The sequence below is a fragment of the Mya arenaria genome, chromosome 13, assembly GCF_026914265.1.
Source record: "Mya arenaria isolate MELC-2E11 chromosome 13, ASM2691426v1".
NCBI classification, from domain to species: Eukaryota; Metazoa; Mollusca; class Bivalvia; order Myida; family Myidae; genus Mya; species Mya arenaria.
In genome coordinates, this window is record NC_069134.1 from 26422708 (window position 1) to 26443590 (window position 20883).

Below are 20883 nucleotides of genomic sequence, written 5' to 3' on the forward strand. Positions count from 1 at the left end.
TAACATTGGCCGAAGGTTGTCGCTCGATATACGTATGATCGTAAATGGTTGTGGATACTTGTGTTTTTGAGTTGTGGTAAAAGGAGTGTCGTTTGAAAATAGTGGCCAAAATTGTACCCTCCTTGAAATAACGCATGCGTATTGAAGCCGCAGGATCGTTTGTAACGTCGAAAATGTACTAGTTCCGTCATTTCTACGCCAACTATGACTCAACGTTATCTGCCTAGTTCCTTGTTGCAATGACCCGATGGTAGGAGAGCGCCGTCCATAACAAACAACTAGTCAGTACCGTGTATGTTAGCTCTTTAAACGCTAAACCATTCGGAGCTCCTCGGCCATTTTTATCGAAAACAACCTCGGATGTATGCCGGTACATCAGTTGAAGTAGTTCGTAAATTTTTGAATTATATCATTAATTAAATGTATTGTTTTAGAGTTGTATATATTGATCTAAGTTTAAATTGGTTGCCAGTGAAGTGATTTATAGCAAACATCATAAAGATTCACATGAGTAAAGTCATAAAGTTTAACTGCTAAATAAAATTACGACGCGATCTACTTGCAGCGGACTTAAACGTGCCAATTTTTGAGTATGTAAAACGTCCAAATACATCCGAGGTTGTTTTCGATAAAAATGGGAGGAGTTCCGATTGACGCTGAACCTGTAAATTCATTACGACAAAGTACCATTCAACGAGATAATTTAGGGCCTAATGCGACATTGTGTGCGGAACTATTGCAAATACTCTTAAAATATTTTAGAGATTTGAACGACAACGCAGTACTGGTTTACGAGTATCGTACGAACTCAGGCGCGAAGGTCTAGCAATACCTTAAACATTAGCCCCCTCATCTTGCGAAATTTGCTTTGCAACGCAGTTAAACGGGATATAACATACGAAAGCCACGTATCATTATAATATGAAAACCACGTATCATTTCATATGAAAGCCACGTATCATTATATATGAAAGCCACGTATCATTATATATGAAAGCCACGTATCATTTCATATGAAAGCCACGTTTCATTATATATGAAAGCCACGTATCATTATATATGAAAGTCACGTATCATTTCATATGAAAGTCACGTATCATTATATATGAAAGTCACGTATCATTATATATGAAAGTCACGTATCATTATATATGAAAGTCACGTATCATTTCATATGAAAGCCACGTTTCATTATATATGAAAGCCACGTATCATTATATATAAAAGCCATGTATCATATCATATGAAAGCCACGTTCCATTATATACGAAGCCAAGTATCATTTCATATGAAAGTCACGTATCATTATATATGAAAGTCACGTATCATTATATATGAAAGTCACGTATCATTATATATGAAAGTCACGTATCATTTCATATGAAAGCCACGTTTCATTATATATGAAAGCCACGTATCATTATATATAAAAGCCACGTATCATATCATATGAAAGCCACGTTTCATTATATACGAAGCCAAGTATCATTTCATATGAAAGTCACGTATCCTTATTTATCAAAGCGCTATTTTTGTTATAATGTTGAGTTAGTACCCAAAGACATTCTTACTTATAACGAATCAACTCGTGCTAAGTCGTAACAATGGTCCAAACAATTTATTTTTCCTCAGACAATTTACGGTGATCCGCGGCGATTATATGTATGTATCTTTGTCGCATCATATCGCGGCATGTCGCAGGAAATATGTATTATGAACCAAACTCTTCGGGGTACATGCGAGAATCTCCAACTTTAAAAAAAAAAATAAAAAATGTTTACGCTTTTAAATCAAAACATGTTTCTTTCCAATTTAATTTAAAATATACATATTTTTTTACAGCCATATGATGTATAAAGTACACAATAATACAATATCAAAATATCATCAGACCTAGATGAATCAGCAATCAGAATAAAAACACGCATCAACAACAAGTAAAACCCCCCATAGATTTTCATTTATCAAAAACCAGAATGAGCTGCCAGTCATGATATGGTTTAAATACAGTCAGAAAACAATGGCACACCTTTTATAAACAAATTAACTATATATATATGACAAGACGATGACCAAGATATTCTACTTTAATGCAACTAAAATTGTTGGTGCAGATTTTACCTGAAACTTTTTCCGATTGGTACATCGCGTTATAGGTACAACAATTTATTCACGGCACATCATATATATTTAACCAATCTCTTACGCACTGATCTCCCTTGACGAGCAGCGAAGATCTCTGCCGCATGAACAAATGCTGGATGTTTTTTCTATATAAGTTTGTAACGCTTATTTATGCAATCATTTATCAAATTTCCAAAATATAATGTTGTTTTCAAATATTTTTTTAAATGAAAGAAAGTTCCGATTTGTTACATCACGTGACTTTGAATACCATAACGTGACGGTAGCTATCACTGTACGGTGAAGGGAAGAACCCGTTGACAAGGCCTAAATGTCGGTAAAAAAACATAAAGACAAAAATATCATTAATTATACGCGAACCAAGAACAACCACTCCTGCAACCTATAAAATGTGCACTGAAAAATGCTCAACCTACTATCTCAAATATATTTTGTTCAAGCACATAGCTGCTATTTTCTCACATCAGGCATACTTGTATAACTTTCATATGAAATCGAATGAAAAAATATCATAAAAAATAAAATAGTCGCAAAAAAGCAAGGCAGTGGTGATTACAAATCAAGGAAATTACCGCCGATATACCCTACTGCAGTATGCCCAAATTCATAAGTCTTGAGTCTATATATGCTATTTTATGCCAACGATTCTATGTGCGGTTTTTACCTAAAGATGTTGTGCCAATATCATGAGCTTTACCCTGCCTTTATTTAATGAGATCTATAATTGTAAAAAAATGGTCCCCATTGAGCTTGTAGTAAATAACACATGCCATCCTTTGTTCTATTTACTTGTTTTGGAAATCCATCATTCTCTTGGATTAATAGTTTTATTACAATACAAATTTACAACCTCAAAATCATTTAAATGTATCTTGCATTTTACAAAAAAAAAACGTTTTAATTAATGAGAAGAATTGAATGCGGGCTTAATTTGTATCTTCTAAAATTTATAAAGACAAGCCTCGGCGGTAAACAATGACAGTTTTTCCATCATGGCCATGAATGGTATACTGAGGATATAACAGGAGTAGTTTCTTGGACATATTGCTCCCAGATGGTCTTGACCATAAGACATTTAATAAATATCATTTTCAAACTTATATAAACGATACTATATTAAATAAATATTATATTTACACCATCAAAAGTTTATTGATTTAAGATGTAGCTTCTATCAACTTCTCATACATGAAAAATGTTAAAATAAGCTCCTATATCATTTCTCCATTAACAATCAACTGATACGTGTAACCCCAAATTGCCACAATTTATCATTTATACCAAATGTAAACGCGCACCCATCTCATATCATCGTAATTATTGTACAAATAATTACATCAAACATAAAGGTTAGATTACAACACAATATTTAAGAGTTCATTGTACAACCAAGAAAATTACATGGCTATGTTAAATGAAATCAAAATCTAGCATTAGAAATATACAATGTATAAAATATCTTGCATACGAAACATACAATAAACATTGTATTACACATGTAAAATGCATTTTCAACTAACAGTTTTGGCCAATGCATGAACATTGTTCTACTAAAATGAAGGGTTTATTTTTGAAAATTATGGTAACTGTGGTTGTCCCTAAAATCCTTAAAGATAAAAATTGAACGGGTTGTTATAAATGTATATCAAAACTTTCTTCGGCAATGCCCTGCTTTAAGGAAGCACACGTAAAGGTTGGCTTGTCAGAGGTGTTAAAGACGTTTGTAGCTTTTTAAATTACTTCGAAACAATTATTATGTATTCAGATAATTTTAGGACAGGATAATTATCGAAATGATGTTTTTCATCGTACTAGAGCAAAAATCCTAATATTCCAATTATATTTGGAAAAATATGAATAGAAATGAAGCTACATAACTCGAGGGCGACGCACGCCATATAAATAATCGTGCTTATTTGTTCCCTTGTAAAAATATGGTCTCCTGATATTCTAGTGAAACAAAATGTCAGAATGATAATAATACCTTATGAATATTTCTCTCCTCTAATATAAAAAATAAAATCTATAGTTAACTATAATTCCAGGGAATGGAATCATGTTTCTGAATATCACAAACTTTTTAATTGACTAGAAATTCTTGATTAACGGTAATCAAATCATTATTTTTAATTCAAAAGAAAAGGCGCTTAGCTATATAAATGCCTCTGATGTGATCATTTAAAATAATGAGAAAAACACGATCATCTGTAAACACAAACAAGGCATAGCTGGCTACTTCTGAGAAAATGTGTGATGCAAATTATTCATTTCAAAGGGAAATACATCCCTTGAAATATGTTCATTAAAACTTGTAGAAGATTACCTGGATTACTTGAAAACAATTCACTGCAATTCTCTATACAACTAAATGACAGTAAATGTTTAGATTTGAGATTCAATATGATACATATTTGTTTTCAAAGAATGCAAAAACGTGGAAGAAAGTGTGTAAAATATGCAACTTTAATAAAATGTAAAACAGTTATTGTATGCTTACAAAACTAACACAAACTTATATAAACCAATTTTATAAAAATCATTTCGCGGTCCTGCATGCGACTTTAGAACATGGCATTGGTGTCACCTGAAGTTGACCTCTCCAACTAGTATATTCATTAGCAATTGCACTCAATAAAAGCCATAGCGTAAAGTCGTGAAGCGATTATTTGGAATCTGGTTTTGATGAGATTAACATTAGCCGTACATTATAATAATGTAACATATTGCATAGCTTGCATAGCAAAAAGTTCAGTAAATATAGGAGCTTACATGAGTACAAAAACAATGTATATACATTACAGTTAGGAAAAGTTATGAAATAAGCCGTTGACGAGCTTTACAACTTTCCTTAACAAATGTCATGACATTTTGTATCAAACTGCAACGAATGTAAGATTCTCTTTTTCACATAACACGTTCGTTGCAAAAAATGAAAATTTAACCAGTGATATATTATATAGACGATATTAATGTAATATCGTTTTTCTATCATTTTAAGAGAGTCTTAGAAAATAGCATTTTTCTATGACCTTAGTTAAAAACAATTAACATTTTTGTTTGTTTCTTTTTATGCTTATTTTCAGAGAAATATTGGTATTTTGAATATCCTCGATATCCCTGTTTTGCATAGCCATTAACTACCCGTGGGACACCCCTCACCCACAGTTCGTATCGCCGACGTAGACTGTCACTCCTAGGTCAGCTTGTCGAACCTGATTAATTAATCTCATTATTTTATCTTCGCAAGAGTATTAAGTTTCCTTGTGAATTTGAGCAAATAACATCGCAACGCAACATAATGCGAATACAATAAACTGTAATATCTAACATATAAGGATGTAAAAACACTTAACACTCCACCTACATGTGGCAGCAATCTTTCTCCCTGAATACATGTACATGGTAATAAAATTCTTATAACAATAATAAAAGATCCACTTGTAACAATGATAAAACATGGACTAAAGTCCAAATTGGTCCTATTGATAATAACTATTGAAATATGTGACATAAGAATCAGCATTAGTAATGTAAATTAAGTTTAGGCTTGGACTCAAATGAGTACCTGGTAGTTTTTGTTTGGTCTTTGTTCATAGAACTAGTGCAAAATAACTCAAATTCAACCATTTTCAAAAAACAAAATGCCAACATAAAGTCTGTTCACGAGAGCTTTATGATAAAATCTTATAATAAAGTGTTTGATTTATTACTCAATGTTAACATGCTGCTTTTTTTTTCATGCTGCTGCAAATGACTCCCAAGCTGCCGTGATACATATGTTGACAAAAACAATGCCGCCAAAGTTTTGACAATACATCGACCCTCGAAACACAGACTAAATCGTATACATATGAAAGTCAACAAAAGCGCATGCCAACGCTCGTCTGTTGTTTTTTTCAGTCGATCAAGGGGACAAACTCAACATTTATTCAATCCATAGCCTTACTATGCATATAATGTCTGTTAGAACATGTGTACCAAGTTTTATTTAAATACAGTTTTTAGTGATGGCTTAAAGGTTAAAGTTTTTGCACACTGCTGCCAACGACAACAACTCTTTACCTTGACTGTTTTCTTTAAGCTTAAAATCAACATGTATAACCATCAATCCCTAAGACCCATTTCAGAAACCTTTCTCTGTGCAAACGTCATGACAACCATACTCGTTCCATTGGCTGTGAAGCTTCTTATGGTACCGGGCAAAATTCCCCGGTATAGGGAGAAAAATCCCCGCTCACGTATAACGGTTGCCATTCTCTTCAGCACCGACTCGTTTTGGCTGCAAACATAATTAGGATCAGTCAATTTGAATATTTAATATTTTCACTAAAAGTTGTATAATACTGGTAAACATACACGTTAATATGAATTACCATGTATATACATTTATTAGAACCGAATCACTTTTCTTTCAAATATTTGTGGAGCGTTCTAATAACCATACATTTCGATTTAATTGGATATAACGATATGTTATTTATTTTGCACCGATCGACCATGAGGTAATTATTATTCTTTATGTAGCATACTACTCTAGTTAAATTGCAACCTGTGTTCAATATTGAGTCATCAGCAAATAAATTGATATCTTCATTATCATTTCAAAGTGCAATCTCATTAATATATATATAGATATATAACGATGATATATATAAGAAATAAGAGCGGACCAAGTATATATCCATGTGGCACTCTTGATATATTGGAAGCAGGCTTGGTAGTACATTTCCAACTTTTACTGTTCTTGTTAGTCAAAAACGATTGAAAAATATTGTAATGACGAAAAACGGTATAACTTAGGATTACGCAAAATAAATCTAATCATCCACTAAACTCAAGACGTTTCTTAGGTCAAAATTTAAGCCACAGCACTTTTGTCAGTGTCAACTTCTTAAGTCTATGCATCTTTTAAACTGTTTAATGCTGTGAAACGTGAATGATATTCCCTAAAACTGGTATGGTTTTGATCTTCTTTCGAACCCGATTTAAACAGGGCTATGACACATGCAGTTTTTTTCAGGATAAGGAAAATAGTCCCATTCTGGTACTGGTCATTTATCATTGACGCAATACGCAGTGTTATATTATCACCGCAATGTTTAATTATTTTTGGACAAATCAAGCTTGGTAGATATAATTACATAAAGTTAATCAATGTTTAAAATATTATACCTGCGGAGAGATTTGATACTGACTTCGGTTTATATCAAACAAAAGAATCAAACTGAAGTTATGATTGGAAAATCTAATGATTTTGTTAGCATATATCAAGCTTGGTTTTTATTACAATAAACTTACTTGGCATAACCACTCTGGACTTGTGATTTCATGTACTCTAATGGCCACACAATCCACCATGCCATGGTAGCTGCCATCCCTGATATGAGAAATGGTCCAAGTATGGGCCGGGCGAAGTACTCGGGGAAATTTCGCCTACCCGTGTCCACAAAGATAAAATATGAACTCATCAGGCCCATGGTGCGCAACCAAGTAACTCCAAAGCCCTATATGAACAGAGAGAGTGTTGACAAGATAAGACAAGATGTGATAGGCTATCAATTATAAGATAAGGTATAATACTGTAAAAGACTATATGAACAAAGGATAAGAAATGATATGGTATGATATCATACGATAAGTAATGATAAGGTACATGTAAGGTAAGATAAGATAACATAAGATAACATAAGATAACGCATGTTATGATGAATAAAGAATTGTTAGATAAGAAAAGAAAAAAAAATCAGGTGAGCTTATCTAAGAAAAGGTGAGATAAAGTTAAAAGTGAGTATATTTTATTTTATAGCAAGACCAATGAAATACAAAAGCATAATAATTTCATATCTATTGCTGATATCTTGAACGGACTAGAGAGACACTGTGATTAGTGAAACCAAGGTGGATAAAGTTTACGTATAATATCGCTACATGTATCTGAGTGCTGCCGTCTGTGGCATTAGCAAAAAAGTGTATGAATGTAATAAGTGATCCTTTGAAAATACATAAAAAAAATATGAAATCAGCAGTCTCGAGTTGATTGAACTTGTTCTAAGGTAGTTTTAGTAACAAGTGCTAAAGAGGTATAATTCGATTTATAAGCATCATTAAGACACGTTTAATGATGCTGAAATACTAGAAGATTAAAATCTACTCAGTCGGAAACGACTTATGATAAAACCATAAGAACGTTGACCTAGTTTTACATTTAGCCCGTTTATTTGACTAACATTTGCCCCGGAGTTACATTTGCCCCCAGGGCCTGTTTACCCACAGTGGTATCTTTTGGTCTTTGATGGACTAAAATGGAACTTGAAAAAAAAATATTTTTAATAAAAAGCCAATACTAATAAATCATGTTAATAATAAAAAAAAATTTTTGATGAATGCAGGGATCGCTAATTATCCATGATCATTAGCATACTGTATATTAAAAATATCGCTGTATATAGCGTTTAAAATAACTTTTAAATGCAGACGGCAGTGCAGACACAGCTACTATGACAAATAAACGCTTACATGTGGTAACGGAAACCTTCTTAGTCTCGATCATTCAGCCGCTTTGATCAGAGTCAATTCAATACAGAACAGTGTCAGATGCAAGCGTCTAGATGATCGAAAGTACTTACTTTTACTAGTTTCGTAGCCAAAACAGTTCGAACTTTAAATATAACTTTCAATAAAAAGCCAATACTAATAAATCATGTTAATAATAAAAAATATGATAAATAGCTTGTGTCGACATTGTATTTAAGTCTTTTAAATTAAGGTTGAGTAAGTCACCATCCATCCAGTTGAAAATTTAGAGAAACTAATGTAAAAGTCCAAGGTCATGTGTTCTCTCAGCAAGTTATTGTAAGACTGTAAGAAAAATACTTTAAATTAAGCTGTTTTTGTGTAACTGTTTTGATTTTTTGATATATATGAAAAGAATCATGGATGTTTTTAAATATTATGACCTAAAAAAGGTTACTGAATCTACTGAAAAGTATAGTCCCTTTTTACGTATCGAAACGTTTTCACACACAATTTTGATACTTGTATACTAGCTTCAAATGATACCAAGTCACTAAACGCGAAAACATCAGCCGTTTTTAGAATAATTTTGCTTAAAATTTTCGGCTAGAAAGTTTGATTAGAATTTTAAAAAAAAACTTTATTACAATCATCATCCTATATTGTGTCATTGTGGTGGATACTTACTGAAAACAACCTGCCAAAAGGAAAATATCCCATATCGGCAAATCAGGTTTTGCGTTTATATATGAAATACCGACGGGACCAAACATTTGCCTCCCGATGGAAAATTTGATCCAGTAGGTATTTGCTTTTATTTGCACATATTTGCGGAGGGTCAATTCCGTCATATAAACGGCGCATTAAATGAAACCAGCAATCAATCTATACAGTTCAATGCTTTAACAACAAGTCAATCAGGCGCATGAATTTTGTAATCTAATTTCCATTTCTTGGTGTACGTGACATAGCATATTCATATAAATATATCTAAATCTCGTCACATAAACGCGCATTAAATGTAATCAGTCAATCAGAAGCAAGTATTTTGTAATCCCTTTTCCATTTATTGGTGTATGTGACTGCGTCGATTCAAATATACGAGCTCGTAAGTTTCAATGGTAAACTGTACATTGGTTATATATCTTGTATTACAATTTAACCAAACAATTCCTACAGTCGCTGTCGCTCCATTGGAATCAATTCATTTAATTTCTAATGCATGGACTTATACCTTTCCTTAATATACAATTGTATAATACGTACCGTGTACACCTTCCTGAGTTCCCATGTTTGCTGCGTTTGTCTCTTAATCTATTGGAGAAATAGCGAATTATAAAACATAGTATTGATAAAGATGCCATGATTACAAGCAGTCTCAAGTCCAAGTCCAGAATCATATTTTCAGAATATCCCTTTTATAACATAAAAAAATCATCAACTTATTGAGCAATTTTAAACAGTAATACAATTCGTCAAATTTCATCATCAATACTCACTAAAAGGAAAGTTACACTGAAATAAAGAATTTCAGTTTTTGCTACTTTTGCCACAGTTCTGACCCCAGCTTTTAGACTGTTTATTTTGGGTATGTTTTGGTTTACTTTTTCTGTAAAAAAAATCATATGGGGTCACCAGGGATCCGAAATTAACATTTTTGTGGGTCTAATTAAATCCTTAAATCAAAAATCAAATCGTTCAAGTACCATGTAAAGTGTGGGTCTAAAATTGTGGCATTTGATTTCTGGTGCTAAAAAAAAATCCTGAAATGTCGTGCGTTAACAGCGCAGAGCATTGTGGGAAAATCAGGAGTTGTTTCAGAACAGTTCATCGCCCAGCGAGGTTCATGTTTACACTAAATGTTATGATTTATTTCAGAACACTAAAACATACTTAGGTTGGACAATCGCTCAACATTGTCATTCAAGGTCCTTGATTTCTGTGTTCACTTTGAAAATTTAAGCGATGTATTCTTTGATCGCCTTATCACATGACAGTCATATGAACGTTCTGAATATAACGATCAGGATTTCGTAGACACAAAATAACAAGTGCATTATCACAATTATTTCTATACTTTTCATGTCAATTGAAAGAGCATTAAACTCTTATCAATATTTTTCTGATTAGGGTAATCGACTATACTTTCCTTCCTTTAATCATCAAATGGTTTAAAAATCAAAGAGGAAGCTAAAAGCTTATAATAGAAATAATTATCAATGCCGCTATGCTTAAATTAAAAACTGTATTAAGTTTGGTATAATGATATTCATTATACGTTCAACAGTATTAATTTGGTAAAATTAGAGATTTAAATCTTATCAAAGATGCAATGTTGTATGTTACAAATTATATGAAGTAGGATAAAAAAATATGATCTTTAATCATACAAACAGTAGACAAATGTTATTGAACAATTCATCAACATCATTTTAGATAAATATAAGGAGATTTTTGCAGAGTTATCATACCTTGGCAAATTCCAGTGGAGTTTCTATAATAGCTCTAGAGGTAGACGCTACTGCACCTGCTATAATTACCCGCCTGCAATACGAAAACCATCAACATCTAACGAATCAACATTAAAAATCAACATCAGAATCAACATAAGGAATCAACATTAGAATCAACATCAGAATCAACATTAGAAATCAACATTAGAATCAATATAAGAAATCAACATCAGAATCAACATCAGAATCAACATAAGAAATCAACATCAGAATCAACATAAGAAATCAACAGAATCAACATAAGAAATCAACATCAGAATCAACATAAGAAATCAACATCAGAATCAACATAAGAAATCAACATCAGAATCAACATCATAATCAACATTAGAAATCAACATCAGAATCAACATTAGAAATCAACATTAGTATCAACATCAGAATCAATATCAGAAATCAACATAAGAAATCAACATTAGAAATCAACATCAGAAATCAACAGAAGAAATCAACATCAGAATCAACATAAGAAATCAACATCAGAATCAACATAAGAAATCAACATTAGAAATCAACATCAGAATCAACATCAGAAATCAACATAAGAAATCAACATCAGAATCAACATCAGAAATCAACATCAGAATCAACATAAGAAATCAACATCAGAATCAACATCAGAATCAACATTAGAAATCAACATCAGAATCAACATAAGAAATTAACATCAGAATCAACATCAGAATCAACATCAGAATCAACATAAGAAATCAACATCAGAATCAACATCAGAATCAACATAAGAAATCAACATCAGAATCAACATAAGAAATCAACATCAGAATCAACATCAGAATCAACATAAGAAATCAACATCAGAATCAACATCAGAATCAACACGGGAATCATCATAAAAATAACAGCGCTCTCGATACGACTATATACGCCACTTTGTCTTAGAAATTAATAATGATGTAATATGTGGCTGTCACAAGCAATTAAAAAAGTCAAATTAAAAAGTAAAAATGAAACACCGCAATGCGACAAAACCAGGTTTTCAATGATTGATTTAAGCCTTTTTTGTGTGAGTTGATTCAGTTTCAACTGTTTTTCTATTCAAGTATCGGTGTGACTTGACCCTAGGGGCCCCAATCACAATCCTATATATGGAAGTCCTCCATAAACTCTTCCTACATACCAGGTTTGGTCACAATTTGTCAACCCTAACTAAGTTATTCTTTACCAAACGATTATCTATTTTAAATAACAGTGACCTTGACCCTAAAGGCCCCAAAAGTAATCCAATAAAAGGTCTACATTAATTATTCCTAATTTAAGTTATCAAGTGCTAACAATTTTCTATTTTTTTGCAACAGTGACCTTGACCTTCACCATAACTCTCAGGGCCCCAAACACAATCCCATAAAAAGTTCTTTCTTACCTCTTCCTAAGTTTGGTAGCAAAATGTCAACACTAACTTTTTTAGTTTTTAAGTTTTTTCGTACTAACCAGTTTTCTATTTATAGTATCAGTGGCCTCGACCTTGATCCTAGGGGCCCCAAACGCAATCCCATGAAAGGTCTCCATAACCTCTTCTTATATACCGAGTTTGATCACTATATGTCAAACCCTACTAAAATGATTCGATACCATTGGCCAGTTTGACACAGTTTATCAGCATAAGCATTATGTCACTGTTAATAAACACTAAACTAGAAAACTAGAAACATTACTTACGGTTGCAGCCCAGCAGTTAGAGGAATTTCAAAATTAAAGTTTGGCTCATTCAGTAATGTGTACCTGTAAAGAACAAATACATGTATATACGTATACGCATACATCTTCAAGAAATAGTTTGACATTTGAATGGCAATGACACCACAAACAATAAAACTATGAGATATACACGCACAAAGCAAGACTGACAAATGAGAATTCTATTTTTAGTACGTTATAAAATAAAAAAGAAGTTACTTTTTATAATAAAAGCCAGAGACGTGACTGTATCAATTGCATCTTGATCAATGACTATGAAAATGCAAATGCTTTTATAAGAGAGACAGTTTAGTTCTTTTCTGTGACTTTTTACAAAGCCAATTTTGTAGTTACTCCCCTTGCGCTATATTTTCACAATCTCTACACGTTCAGGCAATAATTTTCGCTCACATGAGATATTTTATTGAATAAAAGTGTGTATTATATAATGTGTATGAAACTGCGTGTCAGTCGTATTTTTTTAAATTTTATCACATGTTGTTAAGATAAAATGGACTACAAAACAAAGACGTTTTCAGCCGAGTGCCCATCTATTTTCGCCCCATATCTCGGTACAACCTCTAGATTGTGGGGCAAGAAGTCACTGCCTCAACTAAATCTGTTCTCTGTGGCATAGCCAGGGCCGACTGAACGTTCTTTCTGTGGATTTGGGCGTGGACGGTGGCTTTCTGACCTGTCCCTTGTACCCACGGCGCCCAGCATTTTTCAACACTTGACTGTGATGGAAAACCTTTATATTTAACTTCCAGTGGGGAGATCGACACCTTCCTGGTCAACTATGGGCCTGTCTTTATTAGGGTTCTCTCTTTCCTCCCCTCATGCTCTAGAGTGTTTGTCATTTCTCTAAGAACATGGTCGTGCCGCCTTTTATACCACCCAGGTTCCAAACCTTTTTAGCAAGAAAATTTAAGAAGAGCATAATTATGTCACAGCGATCATGTTATCACACAGCGAGCAGGTAGAACCACATACTAAGATGCTTGCTAATTGACTGCTAATTTCGACCGTGCTGGTAGGGATGACCATAAATCGCCAGACGAATCTAAGCAGGAGACCATGCTGGAGAAATCCATGCCTTGACATTTCCAGGTAGTTCAGACTTGTCTTTCTTGCATACCGGTAACGAGGCTTGCCAGGCCATGCAGCGTGCCCGAGGGTCGGATTTTGGTGTAATTGTACAAAAGTTCTTTTTTTACGTCATTTTTTCCAGAAATTGATAAATTCAGATATGCAAGAAAAATTATCAATCATGTTTTTCCGGTCCGGATTGAAAAATCAGACCCTCGGGCGCGCTGCGTGGCTGGTAACTCGGCAAGCCTCGTTACCGGCTTACGCACGTGCCCTCGGGTCGAATTTTTCTATCCGTACCGGAAACACATGATAGATACTTATATTCCAGCACTGGTCACATGACCGGAAACACACGTCCGGTATGCAAGGAAACCTCATCCTGGCTAATTTCGAGCTTTCAAGACTTTCCAATCGCTTAACTAACTCCTTGTATATTCGTAAGGGTTTGGGATAAACGCTGTTCTCTTCTTTGCCGTTTTCCATCCTTTTACGTCTATGCCTCTTTAAATTAGTAATTGTCTTTATTCTTGATCGTATCTGTTTCCTGAGTTGCACTTAGTCTTCTTTCTCTGTATCATTTGAGCGTAAATACCTTTTTCCTCAGGGCCATACTATTTTCCGCCATTGGTGATATGCGCCATGACCCAGGAAAGTTAACACGTCCTGTGTGGATTCATCTGTTGATTGACCATCCTGCTGATCTAGGATGTGATTGGCCCAATATTGGAGAGCCTCCAATAGTATAGATATGTTTAAAGATTGGCGAATCTGCTTCATTTTCTTGGCCATCATCTTCCTGTTCCTCATGAGTAGTACCTTGTGTACTGCTCAGCAAACTCAAGAAGTCATCTACCGCCAGAGATACGCCCGACGTAGAGACGCCTTCAGCCAGCGAACACACAAGGCTTGAGAGACCTCCAGTACAGTGGTTGGACAACCAACCAGATTTTACCTCTTTCTCTGTGTTGCTGATGTTTTACACCCGCCTTACAGCCGCTCTTCGTCTGATGGATCATCAGTCCTCGATATCCCTTGTTTGCGTCTGATCATTGTCATTGAATCCGTCCTGCTGTTGGGCCCTACATCCTCCCTTTCTTTAATCTCTGTAAGTGTTCTATATTCTGTTCTGTTGTAGCTGTCTATATGGTTGTCTTCTCACAAGAACTGCAAAGATGTGTTGCCAACCCACTATACACCGTTTTGCCCCTTATCTCGGTTCACCCTCTAGATGTCGGGGCAGGCAGTGGTGATCAGTCACAACCTCGTCTTTGTTGGCTTCTTAATGTGTTCACTGCGTTGTAGCCAGAGCCAACTGAACACTCTTTTCTCCCACCTCAGATAAGTAGATCTTGCCCACGGGCGAAGATAAAATGCCCATATGGAACTCCTTTTACCACATTGTAATTAGCTCCCTTGTTGAAGACTCGTCAGTAGCATCAAGGAAATCTTGTCTTATGGTAATATTAAGAACGCTAATTAGTTATTTCTCGCTTCAAATGTCACCATAAAACAGTTTTCAGGCACCATTCAAGAAATAATGCTTCATTCTCCTCAGATTTGACTATTAACATTAAATGGATCACTGCGCGTATATCCATGACAACCACGTGCTATCGCATATCCATACGCAATTATTTTCACTAAGCAAAAAAGAGTTCCAGCAAAAAATACATTTTTACTTAATTTTGTTTAACTGAGGTGGGAGAAAAAGCATCTACCATAGCCGCTCGTATAAGATAGGTTCATCCCGACCCTCGCGCAGGGTGTTTTGCGGAAACTCGGTAAACCTCGTTTCCGCAAAACACCCTACGCTCGGGTCGGAATGAACCCATCTTACACTCTCGGCCATGGAAGATACTTATACTCTGCAGCTATCCAAAGAGCGTGGACAGCAATATATGAGAACGAATAGCTTACAATACTGCAGTAATAAAAGTGGGCAGATATTGACCAGTGTGTGCATTGTCACTGGGTCAAATAGGACCAGGCAGAAAAGGTAACTGGGCTTAAATGATCCCAATTCCTGTCATACTTACACCCCTTCAAATACAGCAAACTGCACGGATCTGTAAATGCCAGACCCCCACAGAGGCGGAATACATCCTCTGAAAATAATAAAATATATAAGTCCACACCAATTAAAAAATAAATTGGAAGGATTTTTTGATTTTGGCTGCAAAGAATTTGAGCAAGCAGGCAATTATTATTACATTTTTTCAACATTAGTTTCAACTAAGAAGCACGATAATTCTACCTAAAACTATTTAAAACTGAAATCTTGAAAAAATATTTGTGGAACATGCCACATTTTTATACCACTCTTTCAGGCTCTCTGTCAGAGACATATTAATATAACATTTTCTTGCGTTGTTTGAAGCATTATTGCTTAACAAAAAGTGATTGTTTTTTGTATATTCAAGCTATTAAAAATATTCGGACTGACTTTTTTTAATATTTTGGTGAAATATAGCAGCAGTCGCTAGAGAAAATGATAAAACAACCAAAAAAAGCATATGATTTGTAAAACAAATATAATTATTAGCCTTTTAAAAAATGTTGATTTTTTAATAAATAGCTATGTGGCTACAAATTCCACAGTTAAAAAAGCACCAGAATATCCTAATCTTTTTATCTGTACACAAATTGTATGCGTTGTTTTGTTTTGATCGTTTAATTGAAATGAGTTTAACATGATAAGGCATTAAATTTAAATCAAAATTATTGCATCAGCCTATTTTGTTCACCTTTCAGAATTTTTTTTATGAAACTCATTATTTCATACATGCTTGTTAACATTAAATTTTATACAAGACATTTACTGCATAGAAAATCTAAATGTGGTAAGTTGGTTAATTTTTCGGTATAAAATGCAATCTAAATGTGGTAAATTGGTTATTTTTTCGGTATAAAAATGCAGTCATCGAACTTAGTCTTTTGGATGGATAAGACAGAATTCTTATTCTTTCGCCTGGCATCAAATTTTTGAACAAGCCCTGCTTTATAAATTTTAGAGTTTTAGCAAGCCCGGAATACATTTCACCAGTTTAGGGCTTCTGAGCTTGTGATAATTTTGGCGACTGTAAATGCCTTAAATGCCCTAGTTCCTTGTACATGTATTACAAAGATTTGGTGACTCTCGTAATTAATGTTATTACCTGTACAGACCAATGACACCCTGGGACCTGAGAGTCTTTGTGAGTGTCTGGAAAAGCCCGGTTTTCTCGAAGCCTGCTTGGGCTTGCATCTTGGTTTTTAGGGTATCCCATGGGTGCCCGACACATGTGTTTGTTAACCCATACAATATACCCACTGTAAAAAATATTTATAAGACATTGAATAATTAAAAAAAACTAATGAAAGATTGATAACTTAACTAATGTAAGAACTATGATTCTTGCATACTGGATGTGTGTTTCCGGACGTGTGTTACCGGTCATGTGACCAGTGCTGGAAAACCCCGTCTTACACCCCCACGTGATGAGTCACGCGCAACAACGCGCCACTTCTGATTTCTTTTATTGTATGGTTTTGCGAAAAGTAAATTATGCCATTTCAGTAAAGCGCAATCGATTATATAAGTTAGCAATACTTTTAATTAAAATATGAAAATAAATAATCGAAAAAATGCGTCAATAGTGATTTAAAATTACTGCGCTTTATGACGTCAGTAAACAATGTCACACCCGCTTTTTTGGTGAAATGTACAAAAGTGCGTTTTCTAAGTCAATTTTTCCACAAATTGATAATTTTAGATATGCAAGAAAAAATATCAATCATGTGTTTACGGTCCGGATCGAAAATTCCGACCCTCGGGCACTCGGCAAGACTTGTTACTGGCTAACGCGCATGCCCTCGGGTCAGATTTTTCTATCCGTACCAGAAACACATGAAATATACATATAAAACATGAACTTTCACAGACATGGCAAATGACCAGGATTAGATTTTGACCTCAACATTAATAGCAGTAATTTGCTGGTCATGACTTACCTGCCTTCCTTCCAAGTTTGGGGTTGCTGGGGGAAAGGTTATTTAGTTACAATGTATAAATCCAAATGCCTTTTTCAGGGTAAGTCACCGTTCCCTTGACCTTGGACCTACTTCAATTATAATCAAAGGGTGTCATCTACTGGTCATGACCAACCTGCCTACGAAGTTTGATGTTCCTATGCCCAAAAGTTGGTCAGATATGGATCCAAAACTGTTTTTCTCCTTAAAATTGATCTGCGTGATTTGCTTCACGACCTACCTACCCACCAAGTTTGAGTTTCAAAATGATCTTAGTGTTTGATTGGAAACCATTTTCAAGCTTAAGGTCTCTGTGCTCTGACCTTTGGCCTATTAAGCTAGTCATGACAACCCTGCATATCAAGTTTCCTGAGCCAAAGAATCATCTAGTTATTGATTGGAAAAGGTGGATACGGACAGTCAGTCATTGAGTTTATAAAGGTTTCCCCACGTTTGTATGGCTGCATGATGGTTTAATCCATCCTTGTGCAACTTAACTTTTAATTCAGATTTTGAATGAGGGAAATTTCCCTCTTCAATTGATGAGGTAGTAGCAAAGAATTTTCTACATCTAGATGGTTCCATAGTACCAATATATTGCAAAGAAGTAGAGGGCAATTCTTGATGACTCCTCTTTAGAGCCACAGAAGGTCTCAGTTGAGGATACCTCAGTGCTATAGAATTGTAAAAAAAAAACCAATAAACTTATACTGGATGTGATATGATATTTATACCTGATACATTCATGTACTAGTGCTTTAAAAAAAAAACAAGAAATAAATGTATTTGACAAGAAATAATATAAAGTTGGAGTTGTTCTTAAATATAGAATGAAGTCATAATGGGAACCGTTTACTAACTGTCGGAGGTATTAAGAAAGTTCATGAACTTAAGTGACGTTTCATTTCACCAAGGCTGTCAATGTTCAACTTTCTTAGGTCAACCATGCATTCATGACTAAGGCTGAGATAATCAACGCTGGGTTAGTCAAAGGTCCATCTAACTTATTGTAGGGTTAGTCAAGCATGCATGGTTAAGGCTGATGAACTAGTACTTCATGCTTTGCTTAGGTTGATGAAACTAACACAGGGTTTGTCATGCACACATGGCTACAGCTGATATTAATATTTTAATTGGGTAAGTCATGTGTGTATGTCTAAGGCTTATATTACTTTAAACTTAGCAAAAAGTTGAAAAAAAAGCATGAAAGAACTAACACAGCTATGCATGAAAGGCTGTTCAACTAACCCAGGATAAGCCACACAATTAATTTAATGTTTGACAAGGTCCAAGAGTAGTGTTGGGAATGTTATCCAGTTTGACTATCAATAATAGTTTTACTCAAATAACCTTTATATATATATCATCAATAGTACAACCAGTTGTATACCATACCTTAATTGTAGTTTTATTTCTATACAACAACTCATAATTTATTTAATAAGTAATTAAATCATGTGTATCTTTTGAGTTATTTAGTTTAAATTTAGTTTGCAGTAATGAACCAAGTGCAAAAAACAAGAGGAAAAAAGAGAATCAACTTGCTGGTTGAATCAATGATCGATTAATACCAAGTACAATTAGATTGTCACCAATTTCAGGCCAAACCGATCAATTTTCGATTATAATCGATTATCGAAACAGAAAACAAAAAGGCATGGAATTGAGGTTATTTTACTTGACAATGAATATATATAGTAATCTCTAGCGAAATCGGGGGGGGGGGGGGGGGGGGGGGGGGGAATAAAATAATACAGCCAAAATGCACCATTTCAGACTAGAAATTGTTCTTGAGGGAGGACCCGCAAACCCCCTGCCAACACTTTAAACTAAATAAATTTGGTTTCTGAGGGAGGGGCGCAAGTAAATAGGGTACACCCCTAAGTTACGACCCCTCTTATGTCAAATCCTTGATCAGCCACTGATAATGTCGGTGACAGTCCATCATACACTAATTAACCTTAACCCATTAAAGGTTATGCCCATTAACTGAAGGTTGCTATGCATCATCTAGGCCGATATTCAATTATTAACTTGCAGTGTTTGTAATTGATCAAAATTCAGGCGTGATGCTTAAGATCCTTTCAATAACCTTCGCAGGGATAAATTTTTGACACACATAACTTGACCAGCACTAAAATTGGGACAAGTGTCACTATTTTTCGGATATCCGAATCAATTATATTTAATATCATTTAATGCACTTTTAATCAAAGTCAATTTATGAAAATTACCTCCAAGTCCTATTCCACCTTCTTTAAACCAATGGGTACGTTTTTCACTGTGTGTCATCTCAAAAATTGGTCAAATTTTGTTACATTCCCTTCTTGTGACCGAATTTTGACAGATGACAGTTCTTAGTGACGAAATATTCAATCGCTATCGTATAGGTTACATACAACCACAGTTTATAGTGAATAAATAAAGTAATGGAATATGTATGTTTAACGAATACCTTCCCACCTAGTCAGGGCATACATTAGGGGGGATCCCCTAAAATAATTTAAGTGAACTTGTCATGTCAATATTGTAGAATAATTTGCATCGATTATGTCAAAATAAATTAACCAAATTGTCTTAAGGAAAATAACGAATCCCATTCGGAGCTCCTCGGCCATTTTTTCAAAAACAACCTCGGATGTATGCCGGTACATCTGTTGAAGTAGTCCGTATTTTTTTTAATAAAAGCATTAATTAAATGTAGTGTTTAAGAGTTCTATTCATTGCTCTCAGTTTAAATTGATTGCCAGTGAAGTGTATTATTGCAAACATAATTACGATTCCCAAGAGTTAAGTCATAAATTTTAACTACTAAATAAGATTACTACGCGATCTATTTGCAGCGGACTTAAACGTACCACTTTTTAAGTATGTAAACCGTCCATATACATCCGAGGTTGTTTTTGAAAAAATGGCC

General features: G+C 34.4%; 1 protein-coding gene across 1 annotated transcript; it reads right to left on the reverse strand.

Moving 5' to 3' along the window:
* Window positions 1-1823: 1823 nt before the first annotated feature.
* On the reverse strand, window positions 1824-20331 carry LOC128215338 (mitochondrial substrate carrier family protein L-like). Its single transcript, XM_052922034.1, has 8 exons — window positions 20201-20331; window positions 17114-17267; window positions 15995-16063; window positions 12849-12911; window positions 11130-11202; window positions 9925-9972; window positions 7444-7649; window positions 1824-6424 (listed from the first exon to the last, which is right to left on the reverse strand). Exons 1-8 carry the CDS (start codon window positions 20256-20258, stop codon window positions 6250-6252), a joined length of 846 nt encoding a protein of 281 aa, XP_052777994.1. The 5' UTR covers window positions 20259-20331; the 3' UTR covers window positions 1824-6249.
* Window positions 20332-20883: the final 552 nt, after the last annotated feature.

Bases quoted from the DNA above. Each gene is read 5' to 3' on its own strand.
- LOC128215338 (XM_052922034.1), bottom strand. From the start codon at position 20,258: ATGACACACAGTGAAAAACGTACCCATTGGTTTAAAGAAGGTGGAATA. The intron at 17,268-20,200 runs GTAATTTTCATA...TATTTTTTACAG, and splicing joins AGGTGGAATAGGACTTGGAG to TGGGTATATTGTATGGGTTA. The intron at 11,203-12,848 runs GTAAGTAATGTT...TTCGTATTGCAG, and splicing joins CTAACTGCTGGGCTGCAACC to GCGGGTAATTATAGCAGGTG.